This window comes from Balaenoptera ricei, chromosome 4 (genome assembly GCF_028023285.1).
Source record: "Balaenoptera ricei isolate mBalRic1 chromosome 4, mBalRic1.hap2, whole genome shotgun sequence".
Taxonomy (NCBI): Eukaryota; Metazoa; Chordata; class Mammalia; order Artiodactyla; family Balaenopteridae; genus Balaenoptera; species Balaenoptera ricei.
This window is the reverse complement of record NC_082642.1, coordinates 20,799,198-20,825,665: the sequence shown is the minus strand read 5'-3', so window position 1 is coordinate 20,825,665 and position 26,468 is coordinate 20,799,198. Positions and strand designations below refer to the sequence as shown.

Here is a 26,468-nt window from a genome sequence, read left to right as displayed (position 1 = left end):
CCTAAAAACAAATGACAGTGAAAACATGACCACCCAAAACCTACGGGATGCAGCAAAAGCAGTTCTAAGAGGGAAGTTTATAGCAATAAAATCCTACCTCAAGAAACAAGAAAAATCACAAATAAACAATCTAACCTTACAAATAAAGCAATTAGAAAAAGAGGAACAAAAAAACCCTAAAGTTAGCAGAAGGAAAGAAATCATAAAGATCAGATCGGAAATAAATGAAAAAGAAACAAGGGAAACAACAGCAAAGATCAATAAAGCTAAAAGCTGGTTCTCTGACAAGATAAACAGAATCGATAAACCACTAGCCAGACTCATCAGGAAAAAAGGAAGACTCAAATCAACATAATTAGAAAAGAAAAAGGAGAAGTAACAACTGACACCACATAAATACAAAGGATCATGAGAGACTACTACAAGCAACTATATACCAAAAAATGGACAACCTGGAAGAAATGGACAAATTCTTAGAAAAGTATAACTTTCGAAGACTGAACCAGGAAGAAAGAGAAAATATGAACATACCAATGACAAATAATGAAATTGAAACTGTGATTAAAAATCTTCCAACAAACAAAAGCCCAGGGCCAGATGACTTCACAGGCGAGTTCTATCAAACGTTTAGAGAAGAGCTAACACCCATCTTTCTCAAACTCTTCCAAAATATAGCAGAGGGAGGAACACTCCAAAACTCATTCTACGAGGCCACCATTACCCTGATACCAAAACCAAAGATGTCACAAAAAAAGAAAATTACAGGTCAATATCATTGATGAATATAGATGTAAAAATCCTCAACAAAATACTAGCAAACAGAATCCAACAACACATTAAAAGGATCATACACCATGATCAAGTGGGGTTTATCCCAGGAATGCAAGGATTCTTCAATATACCCATATCAATCAATGTGATACACTATATTAACAAATTGAAGGATAAAAACCGTATGATCATCTCAATAGACGCAGAAAAAGCTTCTAACAAAATTCAACACCCATTTGTGAGAAAAACTCTCCAGAAAAGTGGGCACAGAGGAAGCCTACCTCAACATAATAAAAGCTATATATGACAAACCCACAGCCAAAATCATTCCCAATGGTGAAAAACTGAAAGCATTTCCTCTAAGATCAGGAACAAGACAAGGGTGCCCACTCTCAACCACTATTATTCAACATAGTTCTGGAAGTTTTAGCCACGGCGATCAGGGAAGAAAAAGAAATAAAAGGAATCCAAATTGGAAAACAAGTAAAACTGTCACTGTTTGCAGATGACATGATACTATACATAGAAAATCCTACAGATGCCACCAGAAAACTACTAGAGCTAATCAATGAATTTGTAAAGCAGCAGGATACAAAATTAATGCACAGAAATCTCTTGCATTCCTATACACTAACAACAAAAAATCAGAAGGAGAAATTAAGGAAACACTCCCATTTACCACTGCAACAAAAAGAATAAAATACCTAGGAATAAAACTGCCTAAGGAGGCAAAAGACCTGTATTCAGAAAACTGTAAGACACTGATAAAAGAAATCAAAAAGAATACAAACACACGGAGAGATACACCATATTCTTGGATTGGAAAAATCAACACTGTGAAAATGACTATACTACCCAAAGCAATCTACCAATTCAATGCAATCCCTATCAAATTGCCAATGGCATTTTTCACAGAACTAGAACAAAAAATTTTACAATTTGTATGGACACACAAAAGACCTCCAAGAGCCAAAGCAATCTTGAGAAAGTAAAACGGAGTTAGAGGAATCATGCTCCTTGACTTCAGATTATACTACAAAGCTACAGTAATCAAGACCGCATGGTACTGGCACAAAAACAGAAATACAGATCAATGGAACAGGATAGAAAGCCCAGAGATAAACCCACGTACCTATGGTCACCTTATCTTTGACAAAGGAAGCAAGAATATACAATGGAGAAAAGACAGTCCCTTCAATAAGCAGTGCTGAGAAAACTGGACAGCTACATGTAAAAGAATGAAATTAGAACACTACCTAACACCATACACAAAAATAAACTCAAAATGGATTAAAGACCTAAATGTAAGGCCAGACACTATAAAACGCTTAGAGGAAACACAGGCAGAACACTCTATGACATAACTCACAGCCAAGATCCTGTTCGCCCCTCCTCCTAGAGTAATGGAAATAAAAACAAAAATAAACAAATGGGACCTAATGAAACTTAAAAGCTTTTGCACAGCAAAGGAAACCATAAGCAAGACGAAAAGACAACCCTCAGAATGGGAGAAAAAATTTTCAAATGAAGCAACTGACAAAGGATTAGTCTCCAAAATATACAAGCAGTTCATGGAAATCAATATAACAAAAAAGCAAACAACCCAATCCAAAAATGGGCGGAAGACCTAAATAGCCATTTTGCCAAAGGAGACATACAGACTGCCAAAAAACACATGAAAAGATGCTCAACATCACTAATCATTAGAGAAATGCAAATCAAAACCACAATGAGGTATCACCTCACGCCTGTCAGAATGGCCATCATCAAAAAATCTACAAACAATAAATGCTGGAGAGGGTGTGGAGAAAAGGGAACCCTTTTGCACTGTTGGTGGGAATGTAAATTGATACAGCCACTATGGAGAACAGTATGGAGGTTCCTTAAAAAACTAAAAATAGGGCTTCCCTGGTGGTGCAGTGGTTAGGAATCCGCCTGCCAATGCAGGAGACACGGGTTCGTGCCCCGGTCCGGGAAGATCCCACATGCCGCGCAGTGGCTAGGCCCCTGAGCCACAACTACTGAGCCTGCGCGTCTGGAGCCTGTGCTCCGCAACGGGAGAGGCCGCGACAGTGAGAGGCCTGCACACCGCGATGAAGGGTGGCCCCCGCTTGCCACAACTGGAGAAAGCCCTCGCACAGAAACGAAAACCCAACACAGCCAAAAATAAATAAATAAATAAAAAATAAAAAAAAAACTAAAAATAGAACTACAATATTACCCAGCAATCCCGCTACTGGGCAGATACCCTGAGAAAACCGTAAGTCAAAAAGAGTTATGTACCCCAATGTTCACTGCAGCACTATTTACAATAGCCAGGTCATGGAAGCAACCTAAAAGTCCAACAATAGATGAATGGATAAAAAAGATGTGGCACATATATACAATGGAATATTACTCAGCCATAAAAATGAACGAAATTGAGTTATTCTGTAGTGAGGTGGATGGATCTAGAGTCTGTCACACAGAGTGAAGTAAGTCAGAAAGACAAAAACAAATACTGTATGGTAACGCATATGTATAGAATCTTAAAAAATTGTACTGCTGAACCTAGTGGCAGGGCAGGAATAAAGACACAGACGTAGAGAACGGAATTGAGGACACGAATGGGGAAGGGGAAGCTGGGATGAAGTGTGAGAGTAGCACTGACATATATACACTACCAAATGTAAAATAGATGGCTAGTGGGAAGCTGGTGCATAGCACAGGAAGATCAGCTCGATGCTTTGTGATGACCTAAAGGGGTGGGATAGGGAGGGTGGGAGGGAGGCTCCAGAGGGAGGGGATATGGGGATATATGTATACATATAGCTGATTCACTTTGTTGTACAACAGAAACTAACACAACATTGTAAAGCAATTTTACTCCAATAAAGATGTAAAAAAACATATACATAATACACCATGATCAAGTTAAATTCCTTTCAAGTATGCATATTAGATATAACATTAAAAGATCAGGGACTTCACTGGAGGCGCAGTGGATAAGACTCCATGCTCCCAATGCAGGGGGTCTGGGTTTGATCCCTGGTCAGGGAACTAGATCCCACATGCCTGCCACAACTAAGAGTTCGCATTCCACAACTAAGGATCCCACGTGCCACGACTAAGGAGCTGGTGAGCTGCAACTAAGGAGCCCGTCTGCCGCAACTAAGGATCCCACATGCTGCATCTAAGGAGCTGGTGAGCTGCAACTAAAGGAGCCCTGGAGCTGCAACTAAGGAGCCCACCTGCTGCAACTAAGGAGCCCGCGAGTCGCAAATAAGGAGCCTGCCTGCGCAACTAAGTCCTGGTGCAAATAAATAAATAAATAAATAATTTTTTTTTTTTTAAAGGGTCAGTGGTAGCCAGGGATGAGGGGTAGAGAGTTGGGGAAGGGATAAATAGGAGGGACATAGGAGGGATGTTTAGGACAGTGAAACTATTGTTTAATACCATAGTAGTAGATAGATTCCCCATGCATTTGTCCAAACCTACAGAAATTTACAGTGCACCTGCAGACTAAGAAATTCTCCTGCAATATTAGTAAACAAAGATGTTATGGCCATCAAGCCATCAGGTGCTGCCGTGGCTCCCCACTGTGCACCCTGAGGGGAATCAAGATATTAAAAAAACAGGATACTGGCCTAAGACAGTAAGGTGCATATCAAAGGAATGATTTCAAGGAGCCTAGACTCTTGCATCTTCCCATAGATAAGAAAGTGCTAAATTCATTAACTTGAGATGTCTAGTTTTTCTTTAATTAACAGTAATATTTTGATGTGCTGACTTCTTGGTTTTTGTTGCAAAAACTCGCATATACCCTGGTTCCTCCCTAACCTCTTAGAAGCAGTTCCTCAGAGCTATCTGAGAGGCTAATCTCCTGGGCTTAAGTCCTCAGCAAGTCCACAAAATAAAACATAATTCTCAACTTTTAGGTTGTGCATTTTTTTCAGTCGACAAACCCTAATGTAAACTATGAACTTTAGTTAATAATAATGTATCAATATTGGTTCATCAATTTTAACAAATGTACAAGATGTTAATAGGGGACACTGTGGGGAGGAAAGAAGGGTATGTGGGAACTCTGTAATTTTTGCTTTATTTTTTATAGGAGTTTGCGGTTTACAAAAAAAATTAAGTCTACTTAAGAAAAAAAAGATACTATTTATAATGAATTTTTTAAATGCCTAAAGTCCAGAAATAAAAATTTTGGTAACACATATATTAACACCTTTTCACTCATACACAAAACTACCCTCTAAAATGTTGAATGAAAATAAAGCCCTAAATAAAGGGAGCAATATATACAGTGATCATGAACTGGAAGAGTGGATTTTATAAAGATGTAAATTCATCCCCCACTGATGTACAGCAATGGTTCTCAACTTCTGCCCTGCCCCCACCCAGATATGAACAATGAAGGTTGGGGTGGCTGGACAGTGCCCAACAGGTACCTATATCCATTAGTAAGTAATTGTGATTATTTAAGAATAGAATGAAATTTTAATTTTTCTTCCAAAATTATGTTTATCATTTTGACTAATAGTAAGTTGTTAGGACGTAATTAAATTGTTTGGAATTAACTATTTTGAAAAGAAACTTTTAGGTGCTTTTTTTGGCCTATTGATACCATGAAAAAATTACTGAGACGGTAATCAGCCCATGAGATGCGAAATTCAGGAAACTCTTGATGTCACCGTTCCTGGGTGAGATCAATTCTCTAGCAATCCTAACCTCCTAGAAAGCCCTCATGCATTTGGAAATCCACTGTTAGGAACAAGCACTGCAACACAGAACCATTACTTGTTATAACCAACTAAGAAGGTATTTCTAACCCATAATAAACAAGCTTAAGAAACACATCCTTAATAACTAAAAAAATCACATTGTCACTGAAAACTATTTATCAATACCTCTGATATATATTTCTTAAATCTGTTATATACTGGTGCTAGAATACACCCAAATATATATGCCTTTACCAGTGGTGTTTTAAACAATGATACTTTGAATATAGAAATAACATATCTTTATTTTGTTATACATAATATAAATATTATCATTGTGTTCTTAGTTTCCTCAGAATTTATTTCTATGAAAATTTATGAAGTTACATAGCTTTTAAAATGCATAACTGTAAGTGAACAGTGTTTGAATGAACTTCTCCTTTGCGATCTTTCCTACTTGATACTGAATATACCCTATTATCACACATTGATTTAGTCAGTAGTATATTTTAACTAAGGGTTCCAGCAGTAAAAAGAATTCATTCCAGATGGTTTAAATAAAGAGGTTTTAATGAGGAGAACACAGATGTGTGAGAAAGGTTAAGGAAACAGCTAGGTCTGCTGATGCAACTTAAGATAGCTAACGTAGGAAACCAATACCACACCCTAGACTCAAGGATCGAGATGAGAAAATAGTAATAAGAGAGCAATATAGAAGAGGGGCTGCTGAAACTACTCACAACATGGTGTTCCAATTTGTCGTGTCATTTGAGGGATGTTCCTTCTAGTCAAAAAGTAGGAAAATAAGTTTTGTAACTTTTTCCTCCCTTACTTGGTTCTCATCCCACTTTAGCCAAAATTTTTAACATCTTTTTGTTCTTGATTCTTATGTAGTGTTAGAGGAAAATGGGCTGATATGAAAGAACACCAATGTAGATACTGGAAATTACTTTGCAACACAAGGAGTCCTTATAAAATGCAAACCTTATCTCAATAAATAATATTAAAAAATTTCCCCATGTGTCCTTCACCTTCTGAACTTCCCCTGTAATGTGCCACCATGCAAATGTTTCCAATATTGTTTGAACTGTAGTTTAATCCATCAATCATTTCTTTTATAACTTACAGATTTTGACTTACACTTAATTTTGAGTCACATTTTATTACCACTCCAAGGTAATAAAAAATTTATTCCATGTTTTCTTCTAGTGCTTTTATTATTTCTTTCTTTCTCGTATTTGTTCTTTTTGTAAAAAAAAATTTAGTTTGTTTCTGCTATTTATTGTTGTTCTTATATTTAAACTCCTGATGCACTGGGAATTTATCTTGGCGCACATTATCAAGTAAGGTGTAGATCTGAAATAATTTCCAACATTTTCCACATTTGTTATCTTAAAAAGATCTTTTTTTTTTTTAAGATTTAATTTTATTTATTTTTGGCTGTGTTGGGTTTTCGTTGCTGTGCGCAGGCTTTCTCTAGTTGTGGTGAGAGGGGGCTGTTCTTCGTTGTGGAGCACGGGCTCTAGGCACGCGGGCTTGAGTCATTGTGGCAGGTGGGCTCAGTAGTTGTGGCTTGCGGGCTCTAGAGCACAGGCTCAGTAGTTGTGGTGCATGGGCTTAGTTGCTCCGCGGCACATGGGATCTTCCCGGACCAGGGCTCGAACCCATGTCCCCTGCATTGGCAGGCGGATTCTTAACCACTGCGCCACAGGGAAGCCCCTTAAAAAGATCTTTTATTCTATCTCTTCTAACTGCCTATTCTAATAAAAAACAAACATACTAACTCATCTATAGTATCTCCGTCTCAATAACTTTCCAAATTACTTTATTGTTTTGTAACACTTTTATTAAAGTATAGTAGTTTACAATATTATATTACTTTCAAGTGTACAACATTGTGATTTAATATTTTTATGGATTTAAAGTTATAAAATATTAGCTATACTCCCTGTGCTGTACAATATGCTGTTGCATCTTATCTATTTTATACATAGTAGTTTCCTCCTACCCCTATTTTGCCCCTCCCCCACCCCTCTTCCAACTAGTAAACTTGAGTTTGTTCTCTATGAGTCAGTTTGTTTTGTTATATTTACTTATTTATTTTTTAGAGTCCATATGTCAGTGATAACATAGAATAGTTCTGTCTCCATCTGAATGATTTCACTAGACAAAATAAATCCTGGTTCCATCCATGTTCTTGCAAATGGCAAAATTTCATTCTTTTTTATGACTCAGTAATATTCCACTGTGTATATATACCACATCTTCTTTATCCATTCCTCTATTATTGGACACTTAGGTTGCTTCCATATCTTGGCCATTGTAAATAATGCTGCTATGAACACTGGGGTACATATATCTTTTCAAAATAGTGTTTTCATTTTCTTTGGACATATACCTAGGAGTAGAATTGCTAAGTCATATGGTAGTTCTATTTTCATTTTTTTGAAGAACCTGCATACAGTTTTCCATAATGGCTACACCAAAGTACATTCCCACGGATGTGGGTCTTTTTAATGATAGCCATTCTGACAGGTGTTCAGTGATACCTCACTGTGCTTTTGGTTTGCATTTCCATGATGAGTAGTGATGCTGAGCATCTTTTCATGTGGCTGTTGGCCATCTGTAAGTCTTCTTTGCAAACATGCCTACTCAGGTCCTCTGTCCATTTTTAATTGGACTGTTTGTTTCTTTGATGTTGAGTTTTATGAGTTCTTTATGTATTTTGGATATTAACCCCTTGTCAAATATATTGTTTGCAAATATTTCTCCCATTCAGTAGGCGTCCTTTTCATTTTGTTGACAGTTTCCTTTGCTGTGCAAAAGCTTTTAAATTTGATGTTGTCCCATTTGTTTATTTTTGCTTTTGTTTCCCTTGCCTGAAGAGAAACATCCAAAAAAATATTACTAAGACTGATGTCAAAGAGAGGACTGTGACTTCTTCCAGAAGTTTTATGGTTTCAGGTCTTAATATATAAGTGTTTAATCCATTTTGAGTTTGTTTCTGTATATGGTGTGAGAAAGCAGTCCAGTTTAATTCTTTTTCATGTAGCTGTCCAGTTTTCCCAGCACTACTTTTTGAAGAGACTGTCTTTTTCCTATTATATATTCTTGCTTCCTTTTTGTACATTAATTGACCACATGTGGGTCGGTTTCTTTCTGGTTTCTATTCTGTTCCAGTGATCTGTTTTTGTGCCAGTACCATACTGTTTTGATTACCATAGCTTTGTAGCATAGTCTGAAATCAGGGAGCAAGATTCCTCCAGCTTTAATCTTTTTAATCAAGATTGCCTTGGCCATTAAAGGTCTTCTGTGGTTCCATATACTTTTTAGAATTATTCTTGTTCTGTAAAAATCGTCATGGGTATTTTCATATGGATTCTATTAAATCTGTAGATAGCTTTGAGTATTACGGATATTTTAACAATATTTATTCTTTCAATCTATGAACATGGGGTATCTGTTTTTTTGTATCATCTTTAGTTTCCTTCAACAATGTTTTATGAGTATAGATTTTCCACCTCCTTGGTTAAGTTTATTCCTAGGTATTTTATTCTTTTCAATGAGATTTTAAATGGAATTGTTTTGTCTTCTCTGACAGTTCATTACTAGTGTTTAGAAAAGCATCAGATATCTGTATATTAATCTTGTATCCTGCAATGTTACTAAATTCATTTATTAGTTCTAACAATATTTTGGTGGAGACTTCAGGGTTTTCCATATATAGTATCATATCATCTGCAAATAGTGACAGTTTTATTTCTTCCCTTCAAATCTGGATTCCTTTATTTCTTTTTCTTCTCTGATTGCTGTGGCTAAGACTTCCAATACTATGTTAAATAGAAGGGGTGAGAGTGAGCATAACTTGTCTTATTTCTGATTTTAGATGAAAAGCTTTCAGGTTTCCACTACTGAGTATGATGTTAGCTGTGAGTTTGTCATAAACAGACTTTATTATGTTGCCATGTTTCCTCTATACCCACTTTGATGAGAGTTTTTATCACGAATGAATGTTGAATTTTGTCAATTGAAATGATTGTGTGATTTTTATTCTTCTTTTTGTGAATATGGCGTATCACACTGATTGATTTACGAATGTTGAACCATCCTTGGGTCCCCTACATTAAACCCAACTTGATCATTGTGTATGGTCCTTTTTATATATTGCTGAATTTGGTTTACTAATATTTTCTTGAGGTTTTCTGCAGCTATATTCATCAGAGACATTGGTCTGTAATTTCTTTTTTTTTTTTATTTGTAGTCTTTGTCTAGTTTTGGTATCTGTGTGATAGTGGCCTCGTAGAATGAATTTGGGAACGTTCCCTCCTCTTCAATTTTTTGGAAAAGTTTGAGGATAGGTAGTAGCTATTCTTCATATGTTTGGTAGAATTCCCCTGTGAAGCCATCCAGTCCTGGACCACACTTGCCCTGTTCAGAAGTAAGGCCAGGTCAGAACCAGCTCTAGACCAGTATGTGGTTCAAACCTCTCATTCCCCAAGGAGGATCCCTGAGCTTCTGACATCCTCTCCTCACTAGGGTGCAAGTCCAGACCTGATCATTTCTCCTCCCTTCCTATCCAACTCCATGTGGATCTTTCTTTACAGTCTTGGTTATAGAAAAGCCTTTCTCCCAGCCTACACTTTGTTTCAACGACAGTAGGTACACATGTACTGTATTTCTGAGGTGTTTATGGGGGGAAGGGAGCTCAGCGTCCTCATATTCTGCCATTTTGATCTCCCTCTTTCAGAATTATTATATTGCCTTTATTAGTTTTGTAAACAGTTTCTCTTGAAATTTCTAAACTTTCAATATTACTCCTAAATAGTAATCATACTTCATTTTATTATCCAAATGTGTCAGCTTATATTGCCAATATTAAATAGGAGTTGTGAGAGTGGACATCCCTGACTTGTTTGACTTCAGTGCAAATGACTCTACTAGTTTCCCTTGAGCATGATGTTGGCTTTGGGGTTAAAAGGCTTTTTTTTTTCCTTCCATTTTCTACATTCCAGACTTTACAGAAAAGTTGTAAGAAAAGTACAAGGGATTTCTGAATATCCATCACCAAAATCTCTGATGTAAACATTTTACATTTGTTTTATCCTTCTTTCACTCTTTACATATCCCTTTATTCATCAATACTCCTGTGTATATTTCCCCCCCAAAACAAAAATGTTATACAACTACAGTAAAATGATCAGAATGATGAAATTAACAATTTAATATGTATGTTCTAACCCACAGAACTGATTTCGGATTTCAGTATTTGTCTCAATAATGTTCTTTTTACCAAAAAAAAAATCTAAGATCGTGCACTGCATTCAGTTCCTTTAGTATCGAATCTGGAACAGTTCTCTGAGTCATTTCTTTGTATTTCATGATACTGACACTTCTAAAGAGTACAGGATAGTTATTGTGAAAAATATATCTCAATTTGAGCTCATCCAACGTTTCCTCATGAGTAGATTTAGACTCTAAATTTTTGGCAAGAATACTACAAAAGTGAGGTTGAGTTCTTCTTCTAGGTGCATAACACGAAGTACATGCTATTAACTGGTTCTATAACTGGCAGTGTTTGCTTTCATCATTTATTTATGGTGATGTCTACCAAGTCTGTACAGGTAAAGTATCAATACCATTTTACCCATAATAAATATCTTGTAAGGAGACAATTTGAGGAGGTAAATACTGTGTTCTTCACTTTCCCCCACTAGTTTTACAGTGTGAGCACTGAGCTCAAAATTTACTTTAGTTTATACTTTTTACACTCGTCAGTGTGGTTATGTTATTTATGCTATGCCATGGCATGGTTCATCTGTTCTGATAGCATCCAGTTTTAGGATTTTCCCTCCATCTTTATTGATTTTTCTTTTTTTTCTTTCTGAGTATGCGAAACATGAAGATAACTCCAAAGTCAAGACTATTCAAAAAGTATATTCCAGTAAGTGTCATCCCTTTACCCCAATTCCCTCTAAGCTTTCCACTTCATTTACATACACACACACACCCAATGGGCAGCCAATCATTCCATTTTATCTTTTTTTGTTTTTTTTTTGGTCAAGTGACCAGATACATGTGTATATTCTATTATTTCCCTTTCTTTCTTCTAAAAAAAAACTCGAATACTTTTAGACACTCTTTTGCACTTTGCACTTTAAAAATGTATCCTGAAAAATCTCCCTGCATTAGTCCACAGAGATCTTCCTCATAATTTTTTGCAATGACAAAAAAATCCATTGTATAAGTTGTACCAAAGTTTATTCAATCACTGTCCTATATCTCAGCATTTAGGTTGTTTCCAATATTTTACAAGTACAAACAATATGGTATTGAGTAACCCTGTGAATTTGTTTTCATAAAACTGGAGGTATATCTTCATGGCAATTCCAGAAACAGGATGGCTAGGTCAAAAGATAAAAACATATGTAATTTTGGTAGATAATGTCAAATTTCTTTCCATGAGAATTGTATCAATTTGTATTCCAACAAACAATGTAATAGTGTCTCTTTCCTCACAGTCTAAAAAACAGAGTGTTGTTATGACTTTTAATTTTTATCAATCTGATAGGCAAAAATGGTATCTTGGTGTAGCTGTATTTTGTAGTTCTCTTCTTTCATATGTTTTAATATCTGCTTACTACAGTTTCACAGGTACTTGGGTCTATTTTAGATTTTTACTATACTGCACTGATGTGAGAGACAGTAAGTTTTCTCTCTTAAACATATTAAGAAAATATGCATCTATGTCTGTTTTATTAAAATGTTTTAAAATCCATTTTGTCAACTGTTTTTTCAGGAACTATGAAAACAGCTGAAAGGAAGTGGCAAGGGATAAGAACAGAGAATTCAAGAAAAAGAAATAGAAATGGCTCTCAAGCCACACTTGTAAGAGAAATACAAATTAAATCATCCAAATACAAAAATTAACCATGGATCAATGACCTACATATAAGATCTAAAATGATAAAACTATTAGAAGAAAACATAGAGATAAATCTTCAGGCTCTTAGAATTTGCAATGGATTCTTAGATTTGACACCACAAGCATGAGCAAAAAAATTAAAAAATAGGTAAGTTGGACTTCATAAAAATTTAAAACTTTTGTTCATCAAAGAGTATCTTTAAGAAAGTGAAGAGAACAACCTACAGAGCGGGAAGCCAATAGTTGCAAGTTATAAACAGTTGCATGTTGTATATCTGATAAGGATTTAATATTCAGAATGTATAAAGAACTCTAATAACTCACAACAAAAATAAAAACCATCTAATTTTAAAATAAGCACAGGATCAAATACACATTTGTTCAAAAAAGATATACAAATTGCCAAAAGTACATGAAAAGATGCTCAAGATCACTGGTGGTTAAGAAAATGCAAATCAAAACCATAATAAGAAACCACTTCATAATCCCTAGGTCAGTAAAATTTAAAAATCGGAAAATAAAAGTGTTTTAGAGGATGTGGAGAAATAAGAATCTTCATACATTTCTGGAATTTAAAATGGTGCAGCTGCTGTGAAAACAGTTTGGCAGTTCCTCAAAAAGTTAAAATAGAATTACCACATGATCCAGCAATTTCACTCCTAGGTATTTACACCAAAGATTTAAAAAATAAGTACTCAAGCAGATATCTGTCCATGAATGTTCACAGCAATATTCACAGCAACCAAAACGTGAAAACAACCCAATGTCCATCGACAGATGAATGGGTAAACAAATTGTAACATATACATAAAATGAAATAAACTATCAATACATGCTACTACTTGGATAAACCTTGAAGACATTATGCTAAATGAAAGACATCAGAAACAAAAGGTCACATATTGGACAACTCCTTTTACATAAAATGACTAAAACAGGCAAATCCATAGGAGTAGAAAGCAGATCAGTGATTGCCAAGGGTTGCAGGGAAGAAGGGAAAGAGGAATGACTACGTAATGAATATTAGGTATTCTTCTGGGGTGATAAAAAGAAAAGTTTTGATACTAGAGAGAGGTGGTTGCACAACACTGTTAATGTGCTAAAAACTACTGAACTGCCCACTTTAAAATGGTTGTTAATTGTTTAAGTGAATTTCACCTCAATTTTTAAAAATCATACTGACATATTTTTAAATCATTCCTAAGAGCAATACAAAAATTTGATAAAAACGCTTTGTTGAAAAGACCAAGAAGAAACAGACATTTTCATATATTACTGATAGGAGTAAAAATGGGTACAATTCCCATATCAGGAAATTTGGCAATATCTAATATAATTACAAATATATTAACCTACAGACATTCTTCCACCAGGAGCAAATAAGGTACACACAAAATTACTCATTGTAACAGCAAAAGACTACAGATAATGCAATGGTCTGTTAACAGAAGACTAGTTAAATAAATTGTTGTACATACACACAAAGAAATGAATGCTATGATGCTGGAAAAGAAGGGAGGGGAGGGGAGGGGAGAAGGGAGGGAAGGAAGGAAACCAAGAAAGCTCTCTATACACCAGTATCTTTTGGGGGGGGAGGGGCGGAAAGAGCATATATTTCCTATTTATATAGATAGACAGATGAATATACAACAAAGTAGTTAAGTAAGTTAAGCAATTAACTCTGTGGACATAGATAGGAAGGCAAGAAGTGGTAAAGGCTCTTTCCTTTTTTCCTTTACATATCTTTTTTTTTTTTTTTTGGTTTTTTGAACCATGGGAATGAATTACAAAAGGAAAATTTTTTAAGACTACCAGTTGTTTTAAAATCAAAACTCAATCTAACAGGACCCTTCACAGTTTAGACAAGATAACACATGTAAAGCACATCACTCAGTGCTTGCCTTTCCCATTTTAAGACTGTAAAATTAACAAACTCACTTTCCTTCTAATAAACTAATCTCTTGCCAATCCTCACCTGTCTCTATGCTCTAGGATTCAGCCATAAACTCTCTTTATGTCCTGGAGTGTGCTGTATTTTCTTGTCTTCCGGAATTTTTACACAATCTGTTAACTTTGGCCTTTCTCCTCCTCCTTAATTTTCTCTTACTCAACCTCAGTCCCAGGGTAGAGTTTCTTCCTCTGAGATGCATTTTCTTACAAATATCCCCACATTCACACATACACAGAAACACACAGCCTAGGATGGATCAGAAGCTCCTCCTTGTTATTCCCACACTACCCTCTGGTTAGACATATAGACTTCAGATTGAGACAAGCCTGAATCTAAATCGTGAATTTGGCACTTACAAACTGTATGATGTCCAAAAACTAATCTAAGCCCTGTATTCTCAGTTTCCTGAACTACAGAATAAAAATCACATCTGACTGATAGAAGTGTCAAACCAATATTAAATGAGCTAATGTATGTAAAGCACACAGCTTGGCACATACTAGTCATTAAACTGTAACCAGTTTTATTATTATTACTTTCATGGCACTGAGCACTTTAGTAAACTATTGGTATATTTCCCTCTTTTTCTTTGAGATAAAGCCTTCTTTAAAAATTAAACGTACTCAATACTGGGGCAGAGACTGTCTTGATAATATCTGTATACTTTGGAACAGTGCTTAGTATAACTTAGGTACTCTGTAAATATTTGATAAAACTTCTTATGTCAATATGGTGAGCGATAACTTGGTCAGAAATAAGAAAGCCTTCAAGAAATCAATTTGATCAGTGATCTCAATAAAAGACAACCATTCTTTCTGTATTAATAAGTAAAGAACGGTGTTTACCAACTGATTTTCCCCATATAGTACAATTTAACCTGTTAATATTTATTCTAGAGAAGAAAAGTATCTATCAGTTATCTATTAATATGATAAAAATAAAACTTTACTTTTAACAAATTGTATATGGATTCCAAATGACTGCAAACTTAAGAAAACTGATTTTCATACTTATGTTACCTTGAATTATTTAAGCTTCAAGCATTTCATCTATAACATGAGGATTCAAAATAATGAATTTTAGCAACTGGTACAGTTTACAATATGGAGCACAGATACAAATAATATCAGTAAATATTAATTATAAAATCTTATGACCTAAAAAGCCAATTCATAAATTCATTAATTTCAGATTTCCTTCAAAATATTAAAAAATTCAGAAGTCTGTTGAGTAAAACCAAACCAGAAAAAAATATATATACTTAAATAAAAATAATTTTATCAGAAAAAGATGAGCACATAATTCCAGGATGAATTATAAAATGACTAACACAAGGTAAAGTAAATTTGACACTGCTGGACTGACAGTCTTAATGTACATCATTTATTCCAACATTCTGTACCTCGACATCCTGAACACTGGATAAAAAAGTTGATTAAATCCAGAAGTGCGATGTCCCTGTCCTGTTTATATGATTCAATCCAGTCATCGACCACAGACTGTGGGGGGAAAAAAACATAAAATTAAAAATTAAAAAATTTATATTATAGCAAATAAATTTTCAAAAAATTCCTGTTTTTCCATGTGTATCTATTTAAACAAGAAAACTACTTACCTAAAATTATCTCTCTGTAGCCAAATAAAAGTAGAGATTCCCTCATGTTGAAAGGCGATTCAAAGGTAAATTACTAGGTTTCAGAAATTCGTGCAAAATAGAGCACAATATAAGTCTGACTTTACCAGTCATATGAAGTCCAATAATTATTAAACAACTATAGATACTAATATTCAAACCATATTGTGAAAATAACACAAAAAGTAACTTCACTTATACATAGATATAAGCTTTCTGAGTATCAGAAAACCCAGCAGAGCATAAAAAGAATACACACCATATATAATAAAATGCATTTTTCCCCAGGAATACAAGGATGACTCAATATTAGGAACTCAAACAATTCAATTTATCAACAACGTAAAGAAAAATAAATGATTTTAACACTAGATCTCAAAAAGGTATTTGATAAAAATCCTGCAGCCAAGCTTAATAAAAAATGTCTAGAAAAACTAGTGTTATGTGATATGCTGGGAAACATAAAGACAAAGACTACAACATATTTGTTGTTGAAATCCTTAACACTTTTCAGCTCTAAAATAGAATGAGGCAAGGATGCATCCCTAAGCATTCAACACAGATTTTAAAAGTTTTTAGTTTGTGCAAAAATTAGTAAAATACTAGTAAACACAATTCTCCTTTCCTATAGTTGATAAGAAAAGTTGAGTCTCTACCAAACTGACTTGAAAGATGAATTAAAAAATTTGACAAGACAACTGACAAAAGATAAATGTACAAAATAAAATTTTAATATTGGCAATATATAAGCAATATAAATAGATTGAGAAGGCTGTTCACAATGAAAATCATCTAAAAACAAACTCAAAGACTGTATAAATTTTAATGATAAAAATTATAAAAAACTTACAGGATATAGAAAATGACCTAAATAAGTTTCATATACTGAATTTTTAAAAAAAGGTTTAGTGTTGTATCAATAAAGTCTTTCCAAATTGCTAGTGAAATTTAATGTGATTTCACTTAGCATACTACCAGGCAGAATTGTTGTGGGTCTTTCTGGGGGTGGGAGGTGGGGAAAGTACAGGAAACCAATAAAAATAATTTTTTAAAAAATTTTAAATCAATTTTTAGTTTTGTATTTAGGTATAAGGTATAATTATATACAGTAAATGCGTAAATCTTAAGTTACTCCTTGATGAAAATTTACATATACATACACCTGTATAACCATAACCAAAATGAAAATATAAAAAAATTTCCAGAACTGAAACAGGCTGCCTCATGTTCCCCTCCAGGCAGTAACCATCACAAATGTCAATAGTTTAACTATTATTCCTTTACAGTAGATATGGTTTTGAAATTCATATAATACTGTGCTTTGTGTTTGATTTCTTCCAGTCAATGTTTTATCAGTGAGATTCAGTCATGTTATAGTATGTGTTATCAGTAATTCCTTGTTTGTACTGCTGGATAGTATTTCATTGTATTAATATAGTATATTTTATAACCCATTTTACTACTGATGTACATGAGAGTCGTTTCCATCTTAGGGCTATCACAAATAAAATTGTTATGAACATACCTGTACACATTGTTTGACAAACATTTTTTCTGCTGTATATATACTTAGTAGCAGACTTATTAACAAACAGAATACATATATATTGAGGGCCAGTACACAATGTCATCCAATTTTCCAAAACAGATGTATTAAATTATACATCCTCCAGCAATGTATGATATTAGGTGCTCCACATCCTCACCAATACCAGGTGTTGTCAGTCCTTTTATTTTAACCCATTCTGCTGGAGCATACCCCTTTCCCTTCTTTAATGATCTCTTCTACTGAGGAGCAATTGTATTTCCTTCTCTAATATGAAAGGGAGGACTTTATTATTAACTGGTGATGTATATAACACTGTTTCTCTGTCTCATCACATCAGTGTCTGGAAGATTTTGTTTTAAAAGTACAAAGAAAATACAACGGTGGTAGGAGAGGCTAAAAAGAAAAAGAAAGAACGGCATGGTATCTGTTCAGGGTTCACCTCTGTTGCATAATGTGTTCAGGCCCTCTTGGCTAAAAATGATGGTGAGGCCTAAGAATGGATAGAGCAGGTTAGCAGTGACTTTGAGACTCAGGAGCAAAGCAGAAATGCTTTGTGACCCAGGTAATGAAGTATGGCACACAGCAGAGAAGGAAGCCATCTCCCCACTTCTATATGGGGCCCAGCATTGTGAACGCACTCTGAACACGGTGACCAAATTTTTCTTTAGCTCCCAAAGCATAAATGTTAATTTATAATCCCACCAGTTATATATGAAGAGCCCAAAACATTCTGAATAAGTAAGACTAACGAGGAGGGACTTGCATTAGAAATATTAAAACAATACAAAAATACTGAAAACAATATAGATTGAAAGCAATGTACGCCTAGAAAAGTAATACAAGACAACAGAGCACAGAAACAGATCCAGGTATATTTAAAACAAGCTGTAACAGAAGAGATATTTCAATTTTAGATGGAAAAGGGTGGTTTATTTAATAAATAATACTGATATAATTGGTTATTCACCTGGAAAGAAACGAAGTTATACCTTTATCAGAGACATGTAGGGGCAAAGGAATCTAAACAACTAACTCCAGAGAGATAAGCCCTTCTTAGACTGGCAGAGACTGATGAGTATTAGAGGCACTGCCAAGTATGGGCACAGGTGGATGGATGATACAACCTGTCATAATATATAGGGCCTTGGCTGATGGGGAAAAGAAGAGGATAAAACAAAAAACTACAGAAGGTACATCAAAACTAAATAGCTGGGAATCTTCAATAAAGAGAAAAAAATTTAAAGCATCCATAGGGTACATACAGGAGACAAAAGGATAAGATATATGGCACACTTCTCATTAAAAATAATAAAAGTCAGTGGATAATGGGATGACATATTTAAAGAAAGAAAGAAAAAACTGTCCATCAGTTGGGGATAAAACCCAGCTTCTCCATCGTCCCATAAAAATCAACGTCTGAACAGCTATCCAAGAACAAAACCAGATCTAGGAGACCTCTATAGTCCACTTACAAAGTTTTAAGAACAACAAAACTGAGAATAATCACATTAGAAGAAAAGGAAGGTAACTCCATTTTGCCTGCATCATCCCATTCCCCAAACTGGCACTGTTCAGTGCTCAGAAGGAACTTCCCAGTTAGAAAGAGTTCCTCTTGCCAAGAAAAGAAGTGTGGGGTGACTGACCAGCTTCTCCAGCTTCACAGTGCAACGTACAGTGGTCCTGCTTTGGTTTCGCCCCACCTAGACCAGCAAACCTGAGATGTACTGAGCTGGCTAGGAACAAGGAATAAAAGCAGAAGCTATTATTAGCAGACAAGCTGCCAGAGGGATCACAATTCACAGAGACCTGCTCTTCAGACAAACTCAGCAAATTTCACCAACGAGGAAGCCAAAGGCCACTGTAGACCCCCACAGATGTTGCCAGCTTTTCCCCCACAGGTATTTGTGTTTGTGTTCACTGATGCCAACTTCCTGAGTCCCTCTCTGCACCCTTCCCCCACCAATACCAAGACCTACACTATTAGCCACTATATGCTCTTTTATAAATAAATAAATAAACACAGAAAGAGAAAGAGAGAGAGAATATATACATTATAGCTCTCTACAGCTGCGAGAGTATAAGACGCCAGCCACCTGAATCCCTACCCACCCACAGCAGAGCCAGGGAGCCACACGTGCAGCCAACTAGGGCTGATGCAGCTGCACAAATGCAAGATACCAGCCTAACACCACCCACCCACACTGAACCCCACCACTGTGCCCATGCTCAGGGATTGCCCCTCCAACTGTGCACTACTAGCCTGACAGCCATCATTGGCCTCCACTGCAATGAGCATGCATGTGGCGGAAGGGAGGGATATGCAGCCACCGGTGAGCACCACCTAAAACCAAGGCACCCCACAGCTTCTTGTGGGCCCAGATTAGGTCCTGCCTCCTGTCACTGGCCAGCACCAGCATGCCCACCTAAACTTAGCCACCCCAAGCTGTGCATTGCATACCCCTGTCCAATGCCTACCACCAGCCTCCAATGCAGTGTGCACACCTGTGGGGAGACTGTAAAAAAACCATAGGAGAGGAAGCTGATGGCTAGGGACTCCACTTCAGCCAATGAGACCACAGTTGGCCCCAATCCTTGCTCTCTGCAGTGGCCCTCATCACTACAAGGGTGCCTGTGACTGGCCTCTACCACAGCCTGCCTTGGTCCCTAGCTGACAAATCTAGAGGCACTGCTTAGAACTACTGCAGATCCCCCACAGTGCTTATCAAGAACCACACAGTTGTCAACAGTGTGGACCCCAGTGGCCTGAGCTAAAGACACATGCCCACATGGACCCAAGCTGCCACATGCCCCCACATTTGTCACCCTGCATCACTATACCCAGTGTCACAGCATGATCCAGTGTCCTCTTACCCACAGGTGAAAGGCCTCCCCTTATCAAATTCAGTCTATAAAGTCTGGAAGGGGTAACAGCTTCTTCAAATGCATGAACAGGAAAACAAAGCAATAGGGATTACGAAGAATTTGGGAAATATATCTCTACCAAAGAATACAGTAAGCCTATAGTAACTGGCCCAAAGAAATGAAGATCCAGGAATTGCCTGACAAAGAATTCAAAATAATTGTTCTGCAGATGGTCAGAGAGCTATAAGAGAACACATATAAAAGATTAATGTATCAGGGAAAAAAATACAAGAACAAAATGAGAAGTTCAACAAAGAGACAGAAAACAAAAGAAAGAACCAAACAGAAATTTTGAAACAAGAATACAATGACCGTAGTGAAGAATTCAATACAGAATGTATTTATTATTTATTTCCCCATTCGACCATTCTGTATCTTTTGATTAGAGAACTTAGTGAATTTACATTTAAAGTAACTATTGATAGGTATGTGCTTATTGCCATTTTGTTAATTGTTTTCAAGCTGTTTTTGTAGTTCCTCTCTATTCCTTTCTTCTTCTCTTGCAACAAATGAAAAAGGCAATGTAACATACCAAAATTTATGGGATGCAGCAAAAGCAGTTCTAAGAGAGAAGTTCACTGTGATAAATACCTACCCTCAAGAAACAAGAAAAATCTCAAATAAACAACCTAACTTTACACCTCAAGGAACTTGAAAAAAAAAAAGAGAAGAATAAATGAAGCCCAAAGTTAGTGGCAGGAAGGAAATAATAAAGATTAGAGCAGAAATAAATGAAATAGAGACTAAAAAGCCAACAGAAAAGATCAATGAAACTAAAAGCTGGTTCTCTGAAAAAATAAACAAAATTGACAAACCTTTACCTAGACTCACCAAGAAAAAAAGACAGAGAACTCAAAAAAATAAAATCAGAAACGAAAGAGATGTTACAATTGATTCCACAAAAATGCGAAGGGTTATAAAAGACTACTATGAACAATCATATGCCAACAAATTGGACAACCTAGGAAAAAATTGAGTAAATGCCTAGAAACATACAACCTAGTAATACTTTATCACGATGAAATGGAAAATCTAAACTGACCAATTACTAGCAAGGAGTTTGAATCAGTAATTAAAAGCCTCCCAACAAACAAAAGTCCAGGACTAGAAGGCTTCACTGGTGACTTCTAACAAACATTCTAAGAATTAATGCCAGTCCTCCTCAAACTCTTTCAAAAAAAGGAAGAGTGTGGAAGTCTTCCAAACACATTTTATGAGGCCAGTACTACCCTGATACCAAAACCAGACAAAAAATGCCACAAGAAAAGGTCAATATTCCTGATGAACACAGATGCAAAAATCCTCAACAAATATTAGCAAATCAAATTCGACGATGCATTAATAGGATCATATACCATGATAGAGCAGGATTTAGTCCTGTGATGCAAGGATGGTTCAAGATGCAAAAATAAATGTGATACACCACATTAATAGAATAAAAGATAAAAACTGCATGATCCTCTCAATAAGTGCAGGAAAAGCTTCTGACACAATACAGTATTCATTTATGATAAAAACTCTAAAACAAACTGGGTATAGAAGGAACAAACCTCAACACAATAAAGGCCATATATAACACCCACAGCCAACATTACTCAATAGTGTAAGGCTGAAAAGATTTTCTCTGAGATCAGGAAAGACCAGAGTCAACAAACACTCTCATCACGCCTATTCAACATAATACTAGAAGTCCTAGCCAGAGCAATCAGTCAAGAAAAATAAAAGGTATCCAAATAGAAAAGGAAGAAGTAAAACTTTTTTTTTTCAGATGATATGACCTTCCATACAGAAAATCTTAAAGACTCCATCAGAAAACTGTTAGAACAAATAAACCTATTAAGTTGCAGGATACAAAATCAACAAACAGAAAACAGTTGCATTTCTATACTACATAAAATTGCATTTCTATATTAAATCAAATTTAATAAATCACTAAATTTAACAGCAAAAAAATCCAATTTAAAAGTTGGCAGAGAAACTGAATAGTTTTCCATAGAAGGAATACAAATGGCCAAGAAATACGTGAAAAGATGCTCAGCATCACTATTCATCAGGAAAATGCAAATCAAAACCACAAAGAGATATTAATGTCACACTTGTTTGGAACGGTTATTAAAAAGATAAGAGATAACAAGTGTTGGTGAGGGTGTGCACTGTTGGTGGAAATGCCAACTGGTACAGCCACTACATAACACAGTACAGATGTTCCTCAAAAAATTAAAAAATAGAACTACCATATGATCCAGAAATCCCACTTCTGGGTATATATGCAGAGGAATTAAAATCAGGATTTTATTAAAATATCTGCACTTCCATGTTCACTGCATTCACAATAGCCAAAATATGGAAACAACCTCAGTGTCTGTTAAAAGATGAATGGATAAGGAAAATGTGGTGTATGTATATACACAATGGAATACTAATTCGTCCATGAGAAAGGAGGAAATCTTGCTACTTGCAACAACTTGGATGAACCCTGAAGGCACTGTACTAGGTGAAGTAAGTCAGAGAAAGACAAATACTATATGATATCACTTATACGTGGAATCTAAAAAAAAAAGCCAAACTCAAGAGAAATAGACACAGAGTAGTATTTACCTGGGCTTGGGGGTAAGGGAAATGGTGAGAAGTTGGTCAAAGGGTACAAATTTCCAGTTGAAAGATTAACAAATTCTGGGGATATAACATACAGAACAGTGACTATAGCTAATAATACTCTATTATATACTTGAATGTTGCTAAAAGAGTACATCTTAAATGTTCTCAACAGAAAAAACAAATGGTAATAATGTGAAGGGATGGAGATGTCAGTTAAAGCTATGGTGGTAATTATTTTGCAACATACAAATGTATCAAATCAACACACTGTACACCTTAAACTTACACAATCTTATAGTCAATTTTATCTCAATAAAGGTAGAGGAAATAAAAAAGAAGAAACTACCCATCCAGAATTTTGTATCTGGCCAAAAGGTATCTTTCAAATAAAAGCAACATAAAAACTTCTCAAAGAAAACAAAACCAAGCAGATAGACTAATAAACACTCCTCTTGAAAGAAAACTACCCAGACTGAATAAAAATCAATCACATGATATTTACAAGAGACACACTTTAAATATAATAGCACAGATAGGTTGCACTAAAAGGGAGAAAAAATGTATACCATGCAAACATTAACTATAAAAAAAGCTGTTATGACTATGTTTACAGCAGACAAAGAAATCAAAACAAGGAATTACAAACATAAAAAAAAACATATTTTATGGGACTTCCCTGGTGGCACAGTGGTTAAGAATCTGCCTGCCAATGCAGGGGACACAGGTTCGAGCCCTGATCTGGGAAGATCCCACATGCCACGGAGCAACTAAGCCCGTGTGCCACAACTACTGAGCCTGTGCTCTAGGGCCCACGAGCCATGACTACTGAAGCCTGCGCCTAGAGCCCATGCTCCACAACAAGAGAAGCCACCTCAATGAGAAGCCCACGCATCTCAAGGAAGAGCAGCCCCCGCTCACTGCAACTAGAGAAAGTCCGCGCGCAGCAACGAAGACCTAATGCAGCCATAAATAAATAAATAAATAAATAAATAAATAAAATAATAAATAAATGTCAGTGTTTACATTACTAAAAAAACATACTTTATAATAATAAAGTACTAAATTCATCAGGAAGATAAAACAATTATAATTTTTTATATACCAAATAACAAGAGTCCCAAAATACATAAAGCAAAAACTGAACTGAAAGGAAAAATATGCAAATCGATAACCATAGTTGAGATTTTTACTGTATGTCTATTGGTAACTGATAACAGAAGCAAACACGCAAACAAAAAATAGCAAACATATAGAAGATCTGAACAGCACTGCTAATAAACATGACCTAATCAACATGTATAATCACAACACCAACAATTAGAGAATACACATTCATTTTAGGTACACATTGAACATGCACCAAAAGACCAAAAAGCAAGTCTTTATGAGTTTTTAAGGATGGAAAATCTCAGACCATTATGGATTTAAATTAGACATCAGTAACAAAAACGTTACCTAAAATATCCCCAAATGTTCTGGTAATTATGGAATATTTTGAAGTGAATGATAATGAAAATACAACATATCAAAATTTGTAGAATGCAGGTAAAACAGTGCTTAGAGGGAAATTTATAGCTTCACATACTTTATAATAAAAGAAGTTCTAAATCAATGATTTAAGCTTCCACCTTAAGAAACACACATTACATTTAAATGTTGGTTGTCCTCAATTAGGGAGCAAGGAAAGATATTACTCCAAGATTACAAGAAGAAACATTTCTAATAACATACCCACAGCCTCTCAAAGAGAAGGTCATAGCCTTAGAACATCTAAAATACAAGGTATAGTCACACAATCATTCTGGGACCTAACCTGACAGAGGCTCTATTATCCTAAGAGGTTTCTAAGGTTGATCCTGAAAAGTCAATATCCAGCTGATGGAAGAAGTAAACACAGAAAAGCATGGCAGATTTCTGTAATTCAGCTTTGGAAGTAGTACATATCACTCTCTCTAATACTTCAATGGCAAGAACTTGTAAACTAGCCACATCTAGATAAAAGGGGAGCAGAAACATGAAGTCTGTTTTGGCCAGTACCCTCCTGGAACTTTCTCCACAATGAAAAAAGAAAAATAAATTTTTGCTAAGTGGCCAGTCATCTCTGCCAAAATCTGCCCCTCTGGCTATAAATATTTATATGCAGCCTTCTTCCTACACAGAAATAATACTCACCTGCATGGATACTGTAAGTACTGTTGATTGCGGCAAAAATATTATCAATTTAAATGTCTATAAAAGAAGGTTTCACCAAACTAGAATAAAATGTAACTATACAAATGAGCTGTATTGATACGTTAGCACTAATGACACAGTAAGTTATTTGTGACATATTAAGTAAAAAGAGAAATGTATGATTCTACTTTTAAAGTAAATGGTATCACACACATGCATTTATAGTAGCATACAAACAGATATGCAAAAATTCAAACTGTGACACTGACAGGTTTGCCCTTGATTCATTCCAAGAAGTTTAAACCTAAGACTTTACTAAAATGAAAATCTCTGAGAACTTAGCCACAGATCCTTAAAGGGAAACCATAAGCCAGCATCTGAACCACAGATAACAGTCAAATGATAAATATAATGACATTTGCTGTATGATTTTATCATATTACAGTATAAGAAGAAATCTGTAGTAGTTAGGAGTATAATATTTTAAAAACTGAGAAAGAAAAACTAAAGAGAAAACAAAAGAAAATGTCAAGGATAAGAAGAGGAAATAGAAATATGTGAAACAGAACAGTCAATGTCATGGTTAAAAATGAGTTTTAAATCTGCCTCTAAGCTTCTTATAAACTAAACCTAAAAAAAAGATAATCAATTCAATATGGATATCTACACAGTACACTGAGTGCACATTCTTCAAACTCTATTAGATAAATATACTTCTTTCGGCAGACCATTTGATAGGACCTTGGTTAAACAGACAAGGTCATAGAGAATTAGTATTCTATACTGCTGCTTAAGAGTAGATTCATTTGCTTTGGAGAAATACAAGCAGATGGCAATATAGTTTCTTCATAAACTAAAGACCCTAACTAGGAATCTTAAATGAATAAAGGGCCCTCCCTCTTCCCAACCAAGAATCACTATATAATAAATTAATATTTAGATGATTTTTTTCACCATAGCCCATAGTAATATCATATACATGCTTTCTGAGAATGCAAATAAAAAAATAAATACTACATAGGTAGACTAAGAGTTCTTTATTACTCCATGAAACTAGACTGTTATTTTACCCTCAGATATGAGCTAAATGTTCTTGGTTTTCAGAGTTCTCTAAAGGCTGCTTTTTCTTCTTGTTGATTTTTGTGTTTTAACTAACTGCAGTTTCTGGCCAATATGATCATATCACTGTCCTTTTACACAACTATATTATCGCCTAAACTTAGAGAAATTTGTTTTTAAGC

The 26,468-nt window shown here is 35.4% G+C and overlaps 1 protein-coding gene across 3 annotated transcripts in view; it reads right to left on the bottom strand.

The window, feature by feature from the left end:
• The window catches only part of STAG1 (STAG1 cohesin complex component), a 433,060-nt gene that overhangs the window by 231,367 nt on the left and 175,225 nt on the right, over positions 1-26,468 (bottom strand). For all 3 annotated transcript variants that reach the window (XM_059920266.1, XM_059920267.1, XM_059920268.1), the window contains one exon: positions 15,756-15,852. In XM_059920266.1, coding sequence (XP_059776249.1) covers positions 15,756-15,852 — 97 coding nt within the window. The remainder of the gene's footprint in view (positions 1-15,755; positions 15,853-26,468) is intronic.